Raw genomic sequence first — 20,639 nt, forward strand, 5'->3', positions numbered from 1 at the left:
GTTGTAGTCTTTAGAGTGCAGTTGTAGTCTTTAGAGAGCAGTTGTAGTCTTTAGAGTGCAGTTGTAGTCTTTAGAGAGTGGAGTTGTAGTCTTTAGAGTGCAGTTGTAGTCTTTAGAGAGTGCAGTTGTAGTCTTTAGAGAGTGGAGTTGTAATCTTTAGAGTGCAGTTGTAGTCTTTAGACTGCAGTTGTAGTCTTTAGAGTGCAGTTGTAGTCTTTAGAGAGTGGAGTTGTAGTCTTTAGAGTGCAGTTGTAGTCTTTAGAGAGTGGAGTTGTAGTCTTTAGAGTGCAGTTGTAGTCTTTAGAGAGTGTAGTTGTAGTCTTTAGAGAGTGGAGTTGTAGTCTTTAGAGTGCAGTTGTAGTCTTTAGAGAGCAGTTGTAGTCTTTAGAGTGCAGTTGTAGTCTTTAGAGTGCAGTTGTAGTCTTTAGAGAGCAGTTGTAGTCTTTAGAGAGTGGAGTTGTAGTCTTTAGAGAGCAGTTGTAGTCTTTAGAGTGCAGCTGTAGTCTTTAGAGAGTGCAGTTGTAGTCTTTAGAGTGCAGTTGTAGTCTTTAGAGTGAAGTTGTAGTCTTTAGAGAGTGCAGTTGTAGTCTTTAGAGAGTGGAGTTGTAGTCTTTAGAGTGCAGTTGTAGTCTTTAGAGAGCAGTTGTAGTCTTTAGAGTGCAGTTGTAGTCTTTAGAGAGTGCAGCTGTAGTCTTTAGAGAGTGCAGTTGTAGTCTTTAGAGAGTGGAGCTGTAGTCTTTAGAGAGTGCAGTTGTAGTCTTTAGAGAGTGCAGTTGTAGTCTTTAGAGAGTGGAGTTGTAGTCTTTAGAGTGCAGTTGTAGTTTTTAGAGTGCAGTTGTAGTCTTTAGACTGCAGTTGTAGTCTTTAGAGAGTGGAGTTGTAGTCTTTAGAGTGCAGTTGTAGTCTTTAGAGAGCAGTTGTAGTCTTTAGAGTGCAGTTGTAGTCTTTAGAGAGCAGTTGTAGTCTTTAGAGAGCAGTTGTAGTCTTTAGAGTGCAGCTGTAGTCTTTAGAGAGTGCAGTTGTAGTCTTTAGAGTGCAGTTGTAGTCTTTAGAGAGTGCAGTTGTAGTCTTTAGAGAGTGGAGTTGTAGTCTTTAGAGTGCAGTTGTAGTCTTTAGAGTGCAGTTGTAGTCTTTAGAGAGCAGTTGTAGTCTTTAGAGTGCAGTTGTAGTCTTTAGAGAGCAGTTGTAGTCTTTAGAGTGCAGTTGTAGTCTTTAGAGTGCAGCTATAGTCTTTAGAGAGTGCAGTTGTAGTCTTTAGAGTGCAGTTGTAGTCTTTAGAGAGCAGTTGTAGTCTTTAGACTGCAGTTGAAGTCTTTAGACTGCAGTTGTAGTCTTTAGAGTGCAGTTTGGTGTTATATAAACGTATATACTTTAAAGTTTTGATCGCTTTTGTCACGCCCCCTTTTACCCTTAAGACGTCTTAACCTCCACATGTTTTGTTCTGGTTTTAGCCAATTTAGGCCCTAATTTGGTTTGTAATTGGTTCAAATCTCGTTAAAATGCTTGTGTTGCCCGATGTTTTTCTGTGGTCACCGTGGTTACAGTGTTATTCTGCAGTGCTTACAGAGCTTGTATCCTTCAGAACTATATGTAAAAACTCTGCACAGAGAGAGAGAGCCCTATTGGCATGTATGATTCATGAACTCTCAAAAGACTCACAGGAGAGTGTTTACTGCTGAAGCGGTGCACTCTGGGTAAGCCCTTTAGGCCTGTGCGTTTCATCCTATATTCTCAGCATATGCAACGCCTTACAAAGAGGTTTACACACACACATAGAAAAAAAAAGACACTTACGCTGCACTGCTGTGACGACAGAGGCTGGACCTGCACCAGGCTGGACCTCATCTCCAAAGGGAAAGTCGGGAAAAAAGAAAAGTGTCCAATAAAAAAGAGCTGAAACGACTTCTCGACCGTGTCTGCGCTGAAAAGTGTGTCCTGCCCGGCTCGTTACAGGAGCAGCACAGAGGCGGGTCGCGCTCCGCTCTCGTGGATGGAGCTTTTAGGTGGGAGGAAGTCCCAGTGACGTAGATGGGAAGCGGTGACGTAGCCGACAGCTCTGCCCTGGTTTAAAGTGGCGCTGCCCCCACCTTTTCCTGCCTCCCAGCCTCGCTCTGTGGCGTTATCGCATCGGGGCTAATTCAACAAGACGTGCAGGGAGTGTTTCCTTTGCAGGCGCAGTAAATTAAAGATAATCAAGCCGAGCAACGTCGACTAAATAAGAACAATAAAACAATAAATGAATATTGCAAAGGAAAATATGTGAAGTACCGTATTTTCTGGACTATAAGTCGCACCTGAATATAAAAAAAATGCATTGAGAAAATAACTTAAGTTGCACTGGAATATGAAATGCTGTTGCAAGTGTGAAAATAATAAATACTATCATATATAAGTCGCTCCGGAGTATAAGTACAAGAATATAAGTATAAATATAAGTATAAGTATAAGTTGCACCCCGAAAAAAGGTGTGACTTATAGTCTGACTAAGCATCTGACCAAGCTTCTGACCAAGCATCTGACCAAGCATCTGACCAAGCATCTGACCAAGCATCTGACCAAACATCTGACCAAGCATCTGACTAAGCATCTGACTAAGCATCTGACCAAGCATCTGACCAAGCATCTGACCAAGCATCTGACCAAGCATCTGATTAAGCATCTGACTAAACATCTGACCAAGCATCTGACCACGCATCAGACTAAACATCTGACTAAGCATCTGACCAAGCATCTGACCAAGCATCTGACCAAAACTGCACTTAGCAAATGTGATAAAAACAAAAACTTAAATGGTGTTGTTTCTTTTAACATGTAAAACTGAAGAATACACAGACATGACACAGAGGAAACACACAAACACGTCTAAATAATCCTACATGTTTAGTCCGGCATGTCTGTCCCATCCACTCCAAAGTGTTTTGAATTTGTCCATTTTCAGGTCGAGTTTGAATGTAATTTTAGTTTCCATTTTGCAAAGGCGTTTTCATAAGTAAATGTGGGATTAAAGTCACAAGTTAAGACAAATTCTGCTTTCTGCTGCTGTGCACAGGCCTTTAATAATCCCAATAAAATTATAAAATAAGTAGTAGACTAGTAAAATGTTGGTCGCCGATTGTTCTAAGCTGGAGGCATAACTTGTTTTTATTTTCTTTATTCATGTTTCATTGTTTGGGTTTACAACAGCATCAGAACTCCACAATATGTTAAATATGGAGACAATTTTCTCTTCACCCTTTACACTGCAGACTTAAGACATGACACGGACAGCTGTGTCCTGCAGAAGTTCTCTGATGACTCTGCCATCATCGGACTCATCACGGACGACGATGACGCGGAGTACAGAGGACTGGCGCAGGACTTTGTGGACTGGTGTCAGCGGAACCACCTCCTCATCAACGCGGGGAAGACCAAGGAGATGGTGGTGGACTTCCGCAGACGCCACCCCACTGCCCCCTCACCAGTGAACATCCAGGGACGGGACATTGAGAGAGTGGACTCATACAAGTACCTGGGTGTTCATCTGAACCATAAACTGGACTGGACTCATAACACAGACGCACTGTACAGGAAGAGCCAGAGTCGGCTCTACCTCCTGAGGAGACTCAGGTCTTTTGGAGTGACAGGGCCACTCCTGAAGACCTTCTACGACTCTGTGGTGGCATCAGCTCCTGTAGGTGTGGCCTGCTGGAGCAGCAGCATCACAGAGAGGGAGAGGAAGAGGCTGGACAGAGTCATCAAGAAGTCCAGCTCCGTCCTGGGCTGCGCTCTGGACTCGGTGCAGGAGGTGGGGGACAGGAGGGTCCTGGCTAGATTCACATCTATGCTGGACCATGAGTGTCACCCCCTGCAGGACACTCTCTCCGCTCTGGAGAGCAGCTTCAGTGAGAGACTGATCCACCCTCGATGTGTGAAGGAAAGGTTCCGTAGGTCTTTCCTTCCTGCTGCTGTCAGACTTTATAACAAAAACTGTTAGTACTGAACACTCGCAATACTGACCTAACCTAATACTGATGTGCAATTCTGTCATATGTGCAATTGCTGTTGGAATTCATGTGCAATTCATGTGCAATTACTGTGAAATTCATGTGCAATCTATGTGCTGTCGTGACACATATTCATGTGCAATTACTGTCGGGATCACATGCAATGGTATTTATTTATTTGTCTATGGGAGTTTTTATTTATTTGTAGGAGATCTTCTACTGAAAGTGTTTTTCAAACTTCCTATAAGTGATCTGTTCTTCTGTATCTACCTCTGTATCTACCTGCGTTGCACCAATGAAATTTCCCCATGTGGGACAATAAAGGAATATCTTATCTTATCTTAAAAACAAACAGAAAAAAGGCTAAATTGTCAATGAAACTGTTCAGCCGCTGGTCAATGACTCTCAGTTGAAAACGTATTATTTTGCTGTAAAATGTCACTTATGCCCATTTGATTTTCAGATCTCAGAAAGTATAAATCCTATCCATAATCTAACAAAGAAAGCACAAATAGAGGCGTTTATCCTCTTAATCTGCTGTGTCTGACATCTGAGTCATGTCTTCCATTCCTCCCGTGTTTTTCCATCACATGTTTGGCCGTTTGAGGCTTCTCGTGTTCACACTCGCTCCCGCACCGTTTTCCACTGTTACTGCTGCTACTTTTCCATTTCGGGGAGACGATCGAGGGCCAACGCAAACATATCCAAGGATGGCAGCTCTCCATTTCGTCTTCAACATGCTAGCTTTTCCCTTTTAAAGCCGAAAAGAGTATATCTGAGTTTTAACAGGCTCAAGTCTTAAAAGTAACTTAAACTGAGCCCATTTATAGAAATAACGTGTGAGTAAATGAGGGCGGGTGCGTGACTGGAATATGTATAAATGCACTCGTGTATTTATAGCGGTACATTTTATTTATAATGCATTATGTAGTGTAGAAAAGCTGTGTCTGACTGCATTGTGCCAGATAAATACATAATGCTCTGAGCGATATTTCAGGATCGGAGGATTTAAAACTGTTTATGTAAAGAAAGTAGATGGGCTTGAGGAAGAATGACAGTCTTAAAATGTGGAAAAAAGTCAGTACACATTAAAAGTCTTGATTTAAGAGCAGGCTAAAGACCCATATAAATATACAAATCATTATTACCGTTTTATTGTTGCCTACTTTGATGTTTCTTAATGTATCCACAATGACCATTTAATTGTACTCTTTTTATACCTTTAACCTCTGTAAACAATATTATTACTGATTTATTTAAGAGACAAAAGAAAAGTTATTATTATAGTTATAATTTTCATAATTTTCTGTGTAAATCTAGCTTTTTTAATGTATAATATATGTTGAAAACGAGTGACGCTCTCTAAATAAGTGGCACAGGGGCCTAAATGGAACAGCTGGTCAGTTTGAGGACAATCCAAAGTCACTCTGGTGCAATAAAAAGTCATTTCTTTAGACGCTTCAACCACCAATGTTAAACTGTGTCCTACATTTACTGTCAGGGACTTGGTGGAGCTGTGGCTTGATGGACTTTGCTGCCCTCTGCTGGTGAACTCATGTCACTGTCTACATCAATGTAAAACTGCACAATTGTTCTAAATGTTCCAAATGTTTCCTGCTTCTGAGGGAAAACAGGTCAAAACGCCTAAAACGTGTTAACAAACAAAGATCGTGTATGAAATTCAGATGAACACATTCTTTTGTTCCACTCAAAACATATTAAACGTCGACCTCAAAATGAAAAGTGTCACATAATTACAAATCTACTTCAATATTTAATGCCAAAAGAGTGTAGTGTATATGTGATTTTTTGGGGGGTCGCCTCTCCACAGACCTGCCCGTTAACTTGGCTGGTAGCACACCTGCTTGTTTCCATGGAGATGAAGAATAATGACCTACTGCGGAACATTCTGACACATGTATTTAGATTTAGATTATCTTCTGATTTGGATTGTTTGCTTTGGATGAATTTGAAATCTAATAAATGAAAAAACTTAACATCATACTTTTATTAATGGCCATAAATCATGCATTGTCTGTATGTTATTGATCTTTAAACTTACAATGTGTATCTAGTGAAAGTATAAATCACTTCATATCTGTGAGGCGTTCCCTCATTAGGATTTGTGTTAGCACCCCATCTACTGGCCGCAGAAGGAATTACCATGGGGAAATAAAACAAAAACTAGCCCTCAACATGCTAACACAAGTACGCAGTTGTAATGAATGCACAGAACGATAATTATGGTGATAATTTTATAAACAGCACAGAAGATTGACTTATGACGACACAAAACTGGGAAATTTGGAACGTTGTATTTTCTGAGGCTCACGGGGAGAGGAACAACTAAACAGAATCAATAAAACAAGCATAAATGAAGCTAAAAACAACTATAGGTCTGTTTTTTATAAGGTAACAACATTATCATTTGATTAAAAGCTCAGAAAAGTCTATTTGTGCTTATGATTATTTTGTATTCTTTCAAACAAATGACTCTTGCTGCGATGTCACTCAAACGTATAAAACCTTTATTTAGACTGAATATTCTGCAGATTACATGCAAAACTGGCAGCCAACCAAAGTATATGAATGATGATTGGATGGAAAATGGACTTGCACAAACAGTACAGCGACGTAGCATAAATTATATAGTTGTGTCATAGACGAAGAGGAAGTAGAGACCGGCCAGTGCATTTTATTTACAAGATTGATGGAGCTTTTAGTTTCCCCGTTGTGTGGATAATTAAATGTCTGGCCACTGAGCACATCAATCTTTATAAGCAAACTTTGAAACCGGAAGTCTTTCATTCGCTAATGTAACTTTGGATGGTTTTAATTTAACAGACACAACATGGCAAAATCAATACACAAAAGCCGGATATAAAAGATAAACACGCTAAAAATAATATCATGTTTGACTTTAGTAAGTAAAGTGTCTTGTACAGTTTACACATTAGTATTGGTAACGCACTACTGTAGATTTAGACAATAATCACTCATTTAGTTCATTTTTCTCATTTTTCTTTTGTTGTACGATAAGATTTGAGCTTTAGAAAGTTGAATAAGTTGAATAACTTCTGACTAAATATAAATACAAAATAAGTACTATTTATTGCAGATGTCCATTTATAAAAGAGCCAAGAGATTTTTTTCTGCTTTTGTGTTATTGTTTCAGTGGCATGAAGTAGTTTCAATAACATTGTGTATCGTCATATATCACATTTGTATATTTGTTATCTTGACAGGCATAATTGAACCTAATTAGTTATATTTTTCATTAGAAGAAAGAACCCACAACATTGTACCGTATGTGTGAAAATGTACTATAAAAACATGAGACTATGGTTGACAATTCATCATCCATTAGACTTTAAAATGATGCATCTGGGATGTAAAACTCCACAATGGAATGGACATATGGATACTTGTGGCGTGTACTTTTCGCTGCAGCAAAAAAAAGGCAATAGCAAGACAAAGGAAATGACAAGGACGGAGCCGACTGTCGAGGACTGGACTGGAATAACTTATTTACATTTCTGCAATAGAACGACTAATCTAACTAACTAACCCATCGTCACTCAGTTGTTAACAGGCAGACGTGTAGCGCTCGGTTACATTCAGCATTTCTGCGAGAACATTTCAGATTGAACTTAATAACCGTGTCTGTTGCGTGCGGCGGTGAGAAAAGCCCTCCGCGGATAAGACTCGTCCAAACATCACGACCCACTAAATCCGACAGCTCGGATCAAACGTTCACCAGCCGCAGGAGACGCGCTCGCAACAGCGAAACGCAGCAGACATCCTCTTTGGTTTTGTTTTGAAGGGCGAGTCTTCTGCACGCCAGGAAGTAAAGCTGTTGTCAAACGTATGGATGCACAATACTAATCAATGTGAAAGATGGTATCAAATGTAGAGCCTGGTTTGGACAGGACGGAACCAAAACTGAGCCATTCTCGAAGCTTTGATAGCTTTTTAAGGTCTCCATCTACAACAGAACTACTATAAGACCTAAGACTGTTATTTTGTGAAGAGAGGACCACCACACAGAGACCACCACACAAAGACCACCACCCAAAGACCACCACACAGAGACCACCACACAAAGACCACCACACAAAAACCACCACCCAAAGACCACCACACAGAGACCACCACACAGAGACCACCACACAAAGACCACCACCCAAAGACCACCATACAGAGACCACCACACAGAGACCACCACACAGAGACCACCACAAAGAGACCACCACACAGAGACCACCACACAGAGACCACCACACAGAGACCACCACAAAGAGACCACCATACAGAGACCACCACACAAAGACCACCATACAGAGACCACCACACAGAGACCACCACACAAAGACCACCACACAGAGACCACCACACAGAGACCACCATACAGAGACCACCACACAGAGACCACCACACAGAGACCACCACACAGAGACCACCACAAAGAGACCACCACACAGAGACCACCACACAGAGACCACCACACAGAGACCACCACAAAGAGACCACCATACAGAGACCACCACACAAAGACCACCACCCAAAGACCACCACACAGAGACCACCACACAGAGACCACCATACAGAGACCACCACACAAAGACCACCACACAGAGACCACCACACAGAGACCACCACACAAAGACCACCACCCAAAGACCACCACACAGAGACCACCATACAGAGACCACCACACAAAGACCACCACACAGAGACCACCACACAGAGACCACCACACAAAGACCACCACACAGAGACCACCACACAGAGACCACCACACAGAGACCACCACACAAAGACCACCACACAGAGACCACCACACAGAGACCACCACACAGAGACCACCACACAAAGACCACCACACAGAGACCACCACACAGAGACCACCACACAAAGACCACCACACAGAGACCACCACACAAAGACCACCACACAGAGACCACCACACAGAGACCACCACACAAAGACCACCACACAGAGACCACCACACAGAGACCACCACACAGAGACCACCACACAGAGACCACCACACAAAGACCACCACACAGAGACCACCACACAGAGACCACCACACAGAGACCACCACACAGAGACCACCACACAGAGACCACCACACAGAGACCACCACACAAAGACCACCACACAGAGACCACCACACAAAGACCACCACACAGAGACCACCACACAGAGACCACCACACAGAGACCACCACACAGAGACCACCACACAGAGACCACCACACAGAGACCACAGAATCACAAAACGGCGGTAGATCTCAGCACGAGTTTGAACATCTTTAGCACGCACTCTGACGACTCTGGCCTCACCTCAGCTCCATGGGACAGGCTGCGTTTTCGGGAGTCCGGGGAGGGCTCGGTCGAGTGCAGGGGGGTCAGGCCGTTCCTCAGCTGCTCCACCGACGGGGATTTTGGGACAGTCCACACAGGAACACCATCTGCACCGAGCACACGGGCACAACAGCAGGTTTAAGAGTGACGCAGGAACAAAGCAGGTCAAACTCATGGATTCTGGCTGTTTTTTCACAGTTCAAAAGAAGTTGGGAGCTGCTGCGTTACGTGGATTTAAAAACAGAAACATTTTTATTTATTTTTTTACAAGAGAAGATAAAAGACAGATCAGGAGTCGAGACAGTTTTATGACAAATGAACGGCACATTTGGAATTTAATGCAAAAAACAAATTCCTTATCACAGTTGTTTTTGCTATAGGTGATTTTTGAGAGATTTCTTTTTTTCCCCATCCATTATAATGCAATAAATGTATCTATAATTATATGTTCATGGTACATTGACTCATTGTTCAATAAATAAAAGCTGGAACAATATTTTGGGGCTTATATAATTTATTGTGTGTACATTTTATTTGCTCTAGTGGGATTTTTATTTGTTTTTGTCGTATGATAAAGGTTTGAGCAAATGATGGTTGAATAATTAACATCTATAGCTCATTATAGATACAAAATAAGTACTAAACGGTGTCATTCTGCTATTTATTCATTGCAGCTCATGTTTTTTTTAACAATACTGTACATTTACAAAAGGTTAACTTGCAATATCCTGCTTTAGAGTTACTGTGTCTGTGGCATGAAGTAGTTTCAATATTTTAGTTTATTATTATTATAGTTTATTATTAGTTTATCGCAATATATAGTACTTATTGTGAACAGTTTTGAAAGATTGTGGAAAAACTGTGTCTGAAGTCAAGTCAACACTTATTTTACCAAAACCTCACATATTAAAGTTGGAAAAAATAAAGAAAAAATTAAGTCAAATCCAAGTTTCAACCCCTGATTTGTCATTTCACTTCCCGCCTTTATTGCTTTGACTCGTTGCGCAAAGCGTCCCAACTTTTTCGAGCCGGTTGTTATGCATTAAAGAGCTTGGAAAGGGGGAATACAGAGAAAGCGGTTGCTGTGAGCTTGAATCTGATATGAGCTTTTCATCACGGCCGATCAGATCGACAGCAGCGGAGAGAGACAGCAGGAAATTGGCCGAGCGTCTGAGCGAGTCGCTCGGCCCCCGTTAAAACGCAAAGGTCCAGCGCTTCTGCTGGAGCTCGCTCTGTCGTTAGGGGAACATGTCTGTCCCCGTTTGTTACAGGCCGGGTCACTTTAGACGCCCTTTGGCCCGTTTTATGGAGAACGGACAATAGTGGTAATGGTATTGATCTGTTTCCAGGAAGTGAAGTAGAAATTATGCCAACAAGACTTTATGAATGTATTGTCACTTTATGGATCTTTATGGAGCTGATCTCTCAACAGCATCTAATGTTATAAAACTGGGTACATCATTAATAGAATGACAAAGTGATATAGTTTTCCAATGTCTTATAAATGGCTTTATCTTACTATTATTCTTGCTCAATAATTAGTTTATCCATTATTCATAAAATGGCCATAAATATACACAAATTTAACTGAATTTGAGCCAAATAAAACTCAAATATGGCCAAGACAGGAGTGTATTTTCAGACAAAATAGTTTTTTGATCAATATCACTGTGTTTTCTCAAAAGTATTTCCTGCTCTGCCAGAGTCACAAAACCTCTTCTCGGCACGTGGCATGTTTTGGAGTCTATGTATGGTCAGAATAACAATTATCCTATTAGTAAATGAGTTGACAATTCTAAATAAAGTTAGTTTAGTTGAGATTAATCAATTAACTTGTTTCAGTAATAGTGTTGTATAATGAAAAAAGTACATTATTATAGTACTTTTGTCACTGCAAATAACATTAGTACATTTTTTGTGAAATAACTTAAATATTAGGCAAAACTCCAGATTCATAAAGGTTTTATGAGGGCAATAGTTGAATTATAGTATTAAAAAGCTAAATCTTTCTTGGGCAAAACTCTCCCTTGATACGGTCTAATTGTCAAGCATTATGAATGAGGTGAAAGGTCAGATCTTGTCCACTTTGCGCTCTCGGACGGCGCTACACTCCACAGCCCTGAGTAGTGTCCTCTGAACCCCATTAGTGAGACTGGAAGGACGCGGACACGAGCCGCCCTGTCACACTGAGCTCTGCCGCCGTGAAAAGTGTGAAAAAGGTCTTAAATCCAGTGTGTGCGCAGTGCTTTGGTCAGCTGACACACTGTGATGGACAAGAGCTGAGAGACAGTGTCCGCGGCTAATGCTAACGGACAAGTCAACGGGGAGAGCCAAAGCCTCAGCTCAGAATATATGTGTAACGCTCTGCAAGAACAAGGAACTAACACGTCTTAAATCAAATAATAATTATTCTTTCAATAATAAGGCGTTTTTACTGATAAAACTGAAAACTGATACATTCAAAATTAAATTGAAAAATCAATCAATCAATAAAAAAAATGTAATACAGTTTTGGTTTGGTTTTTGAACCTATATAGATCATGTGTTCAAAGACTGGAGCTGAATCAGGACTAGACAAGAAGTAAACATTGGATTAAATAAGGTCTAAATAAAACTAAACCAGGACCAGACCATGATTTTCATCTTACAAAATTCTCTATAAACATATTTAGTCTCATCATTGGTGCTGCTCACACACATGAGGCGAAAGGGTTTTGTTGAAATGTTATATTACAAACATTAATCACTAGAGTATGTTTTTTTCTTTGTGCAATGTCACAGTAAATCCCAGAAATGGAATCGGTGAGATGAGTGAAGGGTGGACAGTGCCATTGGTCGTTAGATTCATGCAGGTGACAATGTAAAACATGCAGTTGACGTCTCCAATGGCTCAAACTTCCATTTCTGAGTCGTGACATTGATTTAAACTCATTTAAACTCATTAGAGTTTTAGTTTCACTATCTATCACTCTAACTCTTATTACGTTTAATAGAAGCTGGTTTCTGCCACTGCAAAGAAAATGATCTCAACTGAAGACAGTGAGAAGATCATCAATTATCACTGTTACGTTGTGTTTTATAATATACTTATGATACAGAAACATGTATCTATCAAGTATTTAACCCATTTCCATGTCCTAAACTCCCTTCAGCCCACACCAGGGCACTGCGGAGTTGATCGGTTTCAGCAGCAGAAACCAGCTCCAGAGGGAAGGAAGGAACTGTTCCCAGGATTGCGTTCAAATACTTTCCTTTACTTTTTATTGTAAAGGAAGAATGCAAGATCCACTGTGCTGATATTTCACTGTCTCGTTTGTGACTGGTAGGTTTTTTAAGGCAATATAATGAAGTCTAACAAGCATGTGTAGCAGGAGCATGGCCTAATCTCATGCCTGTCCAGTCCATGCAGAGGCAGAGCTTTTTGCACTAAAACACAGTATTGAACCCACCAGCCACACCCTGTATCAGCTGCACCGCCGGATCATGCCACTGTCCCGGACCTGAACCAAGCACCAGCGCCAGTGTGGGTCACATGCCAGCACAGGGAGCGCCTGCACCCCCTAGTGTTCAAACTGTATAAGTCAAAACGACGGAAAGAGAGAGGTGAGCAGTACTTGCAGCCGGGACGTCCCACTCCACACCAGCCCCTGTCTGAGGAGCAGCTACAGGAGAGGCCGACTGTGGGCGCAAACACAACACCAACACTGTGAGGAGCCACGACCCAGAAGACTCACATGTGACACAAGTCTGAGGGCCAAAGACCAGCCTCAGACCGTCTCATGGAGAAGCTGTGAGTCTTCATGCATGAGCCTCCAGGGCGGTGCACATGTCCAATTTAAAGTTTAAAACATTACTATTGAGTTATATTAGGTTTACACTTTCTCTACAGGTTCATTATGATTGTATAAAGGCAATCGTTTTTTACTTTTGCTTCATTTTGTATTTATTATGTGAAGAAACTGCAGGTCAAGTTAACACATTTACATATATATATATACTGAATGTGAATGCAAATATAACATGGTATCAGTGGATTGTTCTAATAATAGAGTGGGATAGCTGCAGGTTTCCAGTAACAAGACTAATCTACTAAAAGCTTTACAGAGCGTTTCCTGAGCTCCACCTCCTTCCTGCAGATGCATCGCCGACAGCAGAGAAATGAGACAGAGAAGTCAAGAAACAACAATACATAACACTAAGAAAGGTTTATCTCTAAATGCTGTGAATCCATCTTCATTATTCATTACACTCTATTTCTATTGTTCCCGTACAATTAAACAAAACAAATACTATGTTCCACGCTGCAAGTGTCGCCCAGAGAAGCACCTCAGGCCACAGAAGAGTTCAGTCCAGACTTTATTGGGTCCATTAAGGTTTGGCACAGAGAGAGTTAACAGCATTAGACACCAGTGTTTGGCAAAGGCAGGCGTCCTACAGGAGATTGCATAGTAGAGTTAAAGTTACACAAAAGCCCTTAATATTTAACATGCGAGGACACGGAAATGTTAATGTGGAAGTTGTAAACAGCTTTTTCAAACCAGTGCCAGATTTGGCACTTTCTTTCAATGCATTGAAGCACTTTGAACATTAATGAATGAAAAATGACACAAAAGACAGAAAACACAAATGACAGGCAAAGGTGGGTAGTAATCAGTAACTTTTACACATAGTATTTGAGAAACTAAAGTGTTAAATTCTAATATAAGTGTAGAGCAGTCTTTCCCAACCAGTGGTACAGAGGGGCATAAGCACTCACACGGGGCATAAGCACTTACACGGGGCATAAGCACTTACACGGGGCATAAGCACTTACACGGGGCATAAGCACTTATAGGGGGCATAAGCACTTACAGGGGGCATAAGCACTTACAGGGGGCATAAGCACTCACACGGGGCATAAGCACTTACACGGGGCATAAGCACTCACACGGGGCATAAGCACTCACACGGGGCATAAGCACTCACACGGGGCATAAGCACTCACACGGGGCATAAGCACTCACACGGGGCATAAGCACTTACACGGGGCATAAGCACTTACACGGGGCATAAGCACTTACACGGGGCATAAGCACTCACACGGGGCATAAGCACTCACACGGGGCATAAGCACTCACACGGGGCATAAGCACTTACATGGGGCATAAGCACTTATAGGGGGCATAAGCACTTACACGGGGCATGAGCACTTACACGGGGCATAAGCACTTACACGGGGCATAAGCACTTACACGGGGCATAAGCACTTACAGGGGGCATAAGCACTTATAGGGGGCATAAGCACTTATAGGGGGCATAAGCACTTACACGGGGCATGAGCACTTACACGGGGCATAAGCACTTACAGGGGGCATAAGCACTTATAGGGGGCATAAGCACTTATAGGGGGCATAAGCACTTACAGGGGGCATAAGCACTCACAGGGGGCATAAGCACTCACACGGGGCATAAGCACTTACACGGGGCATAAGCACTTACACGGGGCATAAGCACTTACACGGGGCATAAGCACTCACACGGGGCATAAGCACTTACACGGGGCATAAGCACTTACAGGGGGCATAAGCACTTATAGGGGGCATAAGCACTTATAGGGGGCATAAGCACTTACAGGGGGCATAAGCACTTACACGGGGCATAAGCACTCACACAGGGCACAAGCACTCACACGGGGCATAAGCACTTACACGGGGCATAAGCACTCACACGGGGCATAAGCACTCACACGGGGCATAAGCACTCACACGGGGCATAAGCACTCACACGGGGCATAAGCACTTACACGGGGCATAAGCACTTACACGGGGCATAAGCACTTACACGGGGCATAAGCACTCACACGGGGCATAAGCACTTACACGGGGCATAAGCACTCACACGGGGCATAAGCACTTACACGGGGCATAAGCACTCACACGGGGCATAAGCACTCACACGGGGCATAAGCACTTACACGGGGCATAAGCACTCACACGGGGCATAAGCACTCACACGGGGCATAAGCACTTACACGGGGCATAAGCACTCACACGGGGCATAAGCACTTACACGGGGCATAAGCACTCACACGGGGCATAAGCACTTACACGGGGCATAAGCACTTACACGGGGCATAAGCACTCACACGGGGCATAAGCACTTACACGGGGCATAAGCACTTACAGGGGGCATAAGCACTTATAGGGGGCATAAGCACTTATAGGGGGCATAAGCACTTACAGGGGGCATGAGCACTTACAGGGGGCATAAGCACTTATAGGGGGCGTAAGCACTTACAGGGGGAACTGGAATGGGTTCAGATTTTAAACGAAGGTGAAAAAAGTTGTAAATTGTTTGTATAATATCAGTAAAACAAGACATATTAATAGTAATCATTGACAATTTACTACTACTTGAATAAGGTTTCACTCAGTGCAGAACAAAGCTCATGTGCAGCTCAATCAACAAGAAGTATTCTACAATTGAATAAAACAGTACGTTCAGAAATATTTCCATCTTTTAACACTGATAAATATATATTAAATGCTCTACACTTGCTACTACATCAAGTTTTGTCTATTCGTCCAACACAGTTTTTAAAAGTTTATGCATTATAGTCTTTTCAACAAATACATGAATTCATTATCATTTTAACTTCTGCTTTACTTCTAATTCAGTTTCATATACATTTTAGTGGCTTCTCCACCCACCTCTGCAGAGGAAAGACACACAAATGCAACATTCAACAACATTTAGTACACACAGTGAAGTTCATGGTGGCCACCAGGCAGCGACAGGAGCCACAGTCCAGCCGGGCCAGAGCGGGTTTACCGCGGGGACAAGTGGGGACAGGGGAGAGGTGGGACAGAGGCGAGGGAGCCAGCAGCACGAACTCACCAGAGGGGGCGCTGTGGTTTTTCTGAGAGGCCTGGGACGAGGCAGGCGCAGTGGGGTTGGTCTGCGATTGCTGGAGGATGTTCAGACACTCTCCCAGGCAGCTCAGCGTGGCGGCAGACGTGGCTTTGAGCAGCAGAAGGTCGTGGTCGAGGCAGGACAGGGGGCCTTTGGTCGGCAGGGAGTCGATGGACTGCACCAGGTTCTTCTGTTGGCCCTCTGCCTGGGACATCACCTAAACACACAGGAACAAAGTCTTAGAGGTGGCACTGAATGTGTGCCAACTATTAGAATCTACAGAATGACCACTTATATTAGCTTAAGGCAGTTTGATGTCCTTCTCAAACTGTGTTCCAGGTTCAAAGTAATGTATATAATATCTTGATCATATGTTGGACTTAACTGGGAAAACAAGCTTTTAGTTTCTCTGCGTCTTTTTCTTGGAACACTCTTCAGACGAACACTAAATGGTCTCATCCAGTTTCCTTGAACATGATACTTTCAGTTTAATGACAAAACGACTCTCAACGCGTGTGTTTTTAATGTAATGAACGTATGCACCAAACTACTGAATATCACACGTCAAGCCAGATGTTTTGACTGATCGTTTTAGTGGATTGTGACCTTCTACTGCTCCTGACGTGTGCTCAGTGGGTGTTTTCCTGGCGCAACAACACGTCACCCTTTATTTTGTATTTTATTCTATTGTGACACGGATTATTGATTTTTTATTTTCACAAGTCTATTCTTTTTTTCCCCTTCACTTGTAATTCTCTTTCTCAGGTTTGTTACATAACTTCAACCAGAATGTCCCTTTGGAGAAGAATTAAAGTCATTTCGATACCGCGATGTCCCTGAACGCTCACTGACACGTTACATCAGTTCCATTAATAACAATACATATTTGACATTAATAAGACGTCCTCGTAATAACTCCCTCTTGACAAGTAAACTCATATCAAATCAAATATCACACAAAGTTTATTAAATGACCCGGACTCAAACAGAGACAAACGCAGCAGCTCTGAAGCTTCAGACATTGTTATCTCGTGTGTAGGAGGAGCCACGACAACAAGTGTCTCATCTTTCTATTCAATCTTGACAGCAGACGACACTAATCCGTCCAACCAGAGCTACAAAAGAGCTACGATCTGTCCAATTTCACAAAATAATAACAGTAACAAGAGCGACATCTCCAGCGCGAGTCGCCAAACCTAAAGGTAAAAAGGACACGCCGCTAAATAGGCTTGTTTATCAGGCTGGAAATGTAGTATTCATTAATATTGTACGACTGTGCAGTGTCCCTCTGCTTAACGACAGCTGTCTCTACGCCTCGGTGCACACGGACCACTCTCCATCACTCAAAGTTGATGACTTTATGTTCGTGTACAAGAAAAATACGCACCTCACCGATTATTCAGCCGTTTTACACATATTAATGCAGGCCACGTTTGGTTTCAGAGTCATTTTAATAGACTCTCTGTTCTGCCCTTCAAACACCCGACGCCGTTTGCTTTTACCGGGCACTTTTAGCTCATAAATGCGTTAAGTGTTGTGATTCAATTAACTAAGAATAACTAGACGGATCGTGTTGTCAATAGAATCAAATCAGAAGAGCTGCAATTGATTTGCTTTTTCGGAAAATCTGTAGCTTTGACCTCTTCAAACATGATCTGAAATGGCTGTGATTGTTGTATATTTCAGTTCTTCTCTCAAATGTTCTGCTCCGGGATGTATTTAAAATGTGCACTTTAAACAGACTCCTGATTTAAAAACATAAACCTAATCATAATCGCAAAAGCACACGTATAAGCTCATTTATTTCCAATATTGAACAGCTCTAGTTTTCACTTTAAGCTAAGAATAGTTCAATATTTTTAGTAGAATGGGCTTGTTTTATGTTGTGTATATTGGCCAAACCTACAATACAAACCAACAACAGTACACTTTATTTATAGCTGTTGCTTAGCTTTTTAATAAACACTCAAAGAAGTTGAATCATGTGCAGCAAAAAGGGCCTTTTCTATTTATAACACTACTTTACATGCAACAATTCAACAACTAATCATGACTAGTCGACTCTAAAAGATAATCGTATTTGTATTTTGATCGTCGTTAATAGTTACGTGGACTGTACAGACTCGGGAGCACATAAGATCTTTTATAACAAAGACAGTGGCGATAATACTGCTCCAGCTGCAGCTTTACTCTCCGGCACGTTCTCTCAGGTCGGAACATCAATCTCTACTTGTCCTAAAAACAAAGAGAAACACCGAGGGGGCCTGACCTTTTTCTGGTGGAATGAGCTCCCTGCGCCGCCAAGACAAATTGAGTCCCTTTTATGTCTTCTTTAAAGACCCACCTTTTCTCTCTGGCTTTTTAACACAGTATGAAATGTTGACTTCAGTTGTTTAATATGGGTTTATTGTTCAGTTGTTTTAGTTTTATGTTTATGGGATTATGGAGTATTAAATAAAAATGTCTAGAAGCCTGCAGTCACCATATTTCAACCTTTAATATGAGGATAATGTATTTAAAAAGTCTCAATTTACAAATAGAAATAATCGTTTGACTAGTTAACTACTCAATATATCGAAATTCAGATGATATCATGAATGTTGTGATGAAAATATGCAATTTTGACGATCACAAATATCATTTATAGAAAAAAATTAAACAAATTGAGCTCATTATATATGTAAATAGAAAGAATATATATGTTACACACTTTCAAATAAGGATAAAAAGGCAAAATGCATTTCAGTGATACATTTTACATTTGTCTAATAAGTTTTAACACATTTAGACTGATAAAAAAATAGAGATATTCATTTTCGTCACTATTGCCCATATCGTTGACAAGTCGACTGATAAAATAAATAGTAATAATATAGTTGCAGCCCTATTTTATCTTTTAATCCTGAATCCAAAGTGCAAATCGAGGCGAGTGGGAGCAGCTCTTCACACCATTGATCCCAGCCTCGCTTTTCCCATGCATTTCCCTCTATTTATAACAGCACGAGCAGGTGAAACGGGACAGAAAATCAGTACATCTCCAGCCGGTGGTGTCAGATCTCACGGGGAGCGCACGGAGCACGAAGCCCGTTTCCAGAAATAGCCCGTCTCCATCATCGCTCCCGCCGCCGCTCGCCATCATCGAGCGCCACCGCTGCCAAAGCCGCTGGACACAACGGCCAGCGTTTTGAGCCGGCGAGGGTCTGCCAGCTGTGACACGCACGCACAATCACGGCGACACGAGACGCACGCCGTGAGGAGGTCTGCCCCGGCACAAAAGGAGCACAATCTAGTCCCTTTGAAAGAAATGAGGGCAGACGTGGTGATGGCGCTGGCACCACTTCCTGTGCAGCGCGGGAAATGGAGCGAATCAGAATATATCAAAGTCCGGCTGAAATGGTCGTGACTTTGACATTGGGACCAAAGAATACTGGGTTTGATCAAATATTAAAATAAGTGAACGGTCATATTTGTTGTGGAGGCAAATGGTAATGGACGCGTCGCAATTTTTGTCACAGATTTAGATTTAGAAAAGTGCAATTGACAGGTATGTTTTTGGGTTTATTTTTTAACATATTTTACTTCTGTGCAGCACTTTGGAGACTTTGTGTTGGTAAAATGTGCTATACAAATAAAGTTGGATTGGATTGGATCAGATAAATAATCCCAATTGTGACTAGTTGTTGACCGTATAAACAAATAATCATAGTTTGATCATTATTAGTGGTTTATCTGGACTATATAGACCATAACACGCATATGCAAAGACCTTTTATGACAAAGGCAGTGACATTAAATCAAAATGTGATGCATAATACACTTTGTTCGTGAATATCCAAACATATCACTCATTATTTGGCTGATAAAGTATTCAAAAATTCTCAAAAATAGAGTAATTGTTTGACTGATACAATTATTGCCGACTACTAAAATAATCATTAGTTACAGCCCTGACACCCATGCTGAGAAATCCACCCATAGATGTGTTGAATTATGTTTTGCAAATATATTTCTGGATAAAGAATGTGAAGTTTTCAGCCACATTATGAAAAATAATTCACATAAAAAAAAAAAAAAAGTATTTATTCCAATTCAAAAATCACTGATAAGAAATGTAGTAACTCACCAATGAAGACATTTCCTATGATATTGACTTGTTTGTTTTGCAGCTTCATCACTCAACACCGGCAAAGTCACAATGCAAAACGTTTCACGAGTTCAATAGTTCGAATGAAAAACCTGATGAGTTTTTTTAGCACTGGACAATAAAACTCTTTGTAAATCAACTGAAGTCTGCGTGTGCTGCTCTCGTAGTGCACACACTGTCAGGGTAACAAAGAGGAACGTCCAAACCCTCTGAGCATTTACAGAGAAACACAGTACGGTGGAACGTGTGGAG

At 41.7% G+C, this 20,639-nt stretch overlaps 1 protein-coding gene across 2 annotated transcripts in view; it reads right to left on the reverse strand.

Annotated features, from left to right (window-relative positions):
- LOC140362047 (oxysterol-binding protein-related protein 10-like) overlaps nucleotides 1-20,639 on the reverse strand; it is a 104,709-nt gene that overhangs the window by 30,318 nt on the left and 53,752 nt on the right. For both annotated transcript variants that reach the window (XM_072448068.1, XM_072448067.1), the window contains 2 exons: nucleotides 16,229-16,460; nucleotides 9,332-9,459 (listed from right to left, as the gene is read on the reverse strand). In XM_072448068.1, the coding sequence (XP_072304169.1) occupies nucleotides 9,332-9,459; nucleotides 16,229-16,460 (360 nt within the window). The remainder of the gene's footprint in view (nucleotides 1-9,331; nucleotides 9,460-16,228; nucleotides 16,461-20,639) is intronic.

Source organism: Eucyclogobius newberryi, unplaced genomic scaffold (genome assembly GCF_026437365.1).
Source record: "Eucyclogobius newberryi isolate DKJ021-1_F unplaced genomic scaffold, fEucNew1.0.hap1 SCAF_16, whole genome shotgun sequence".
NCBI lineage: Eukaryota > Metazoa > Chordata > Actinopteri > Gobiiformes > Gobiidae > Eucyclogobius > Eucyclogobius newberryi.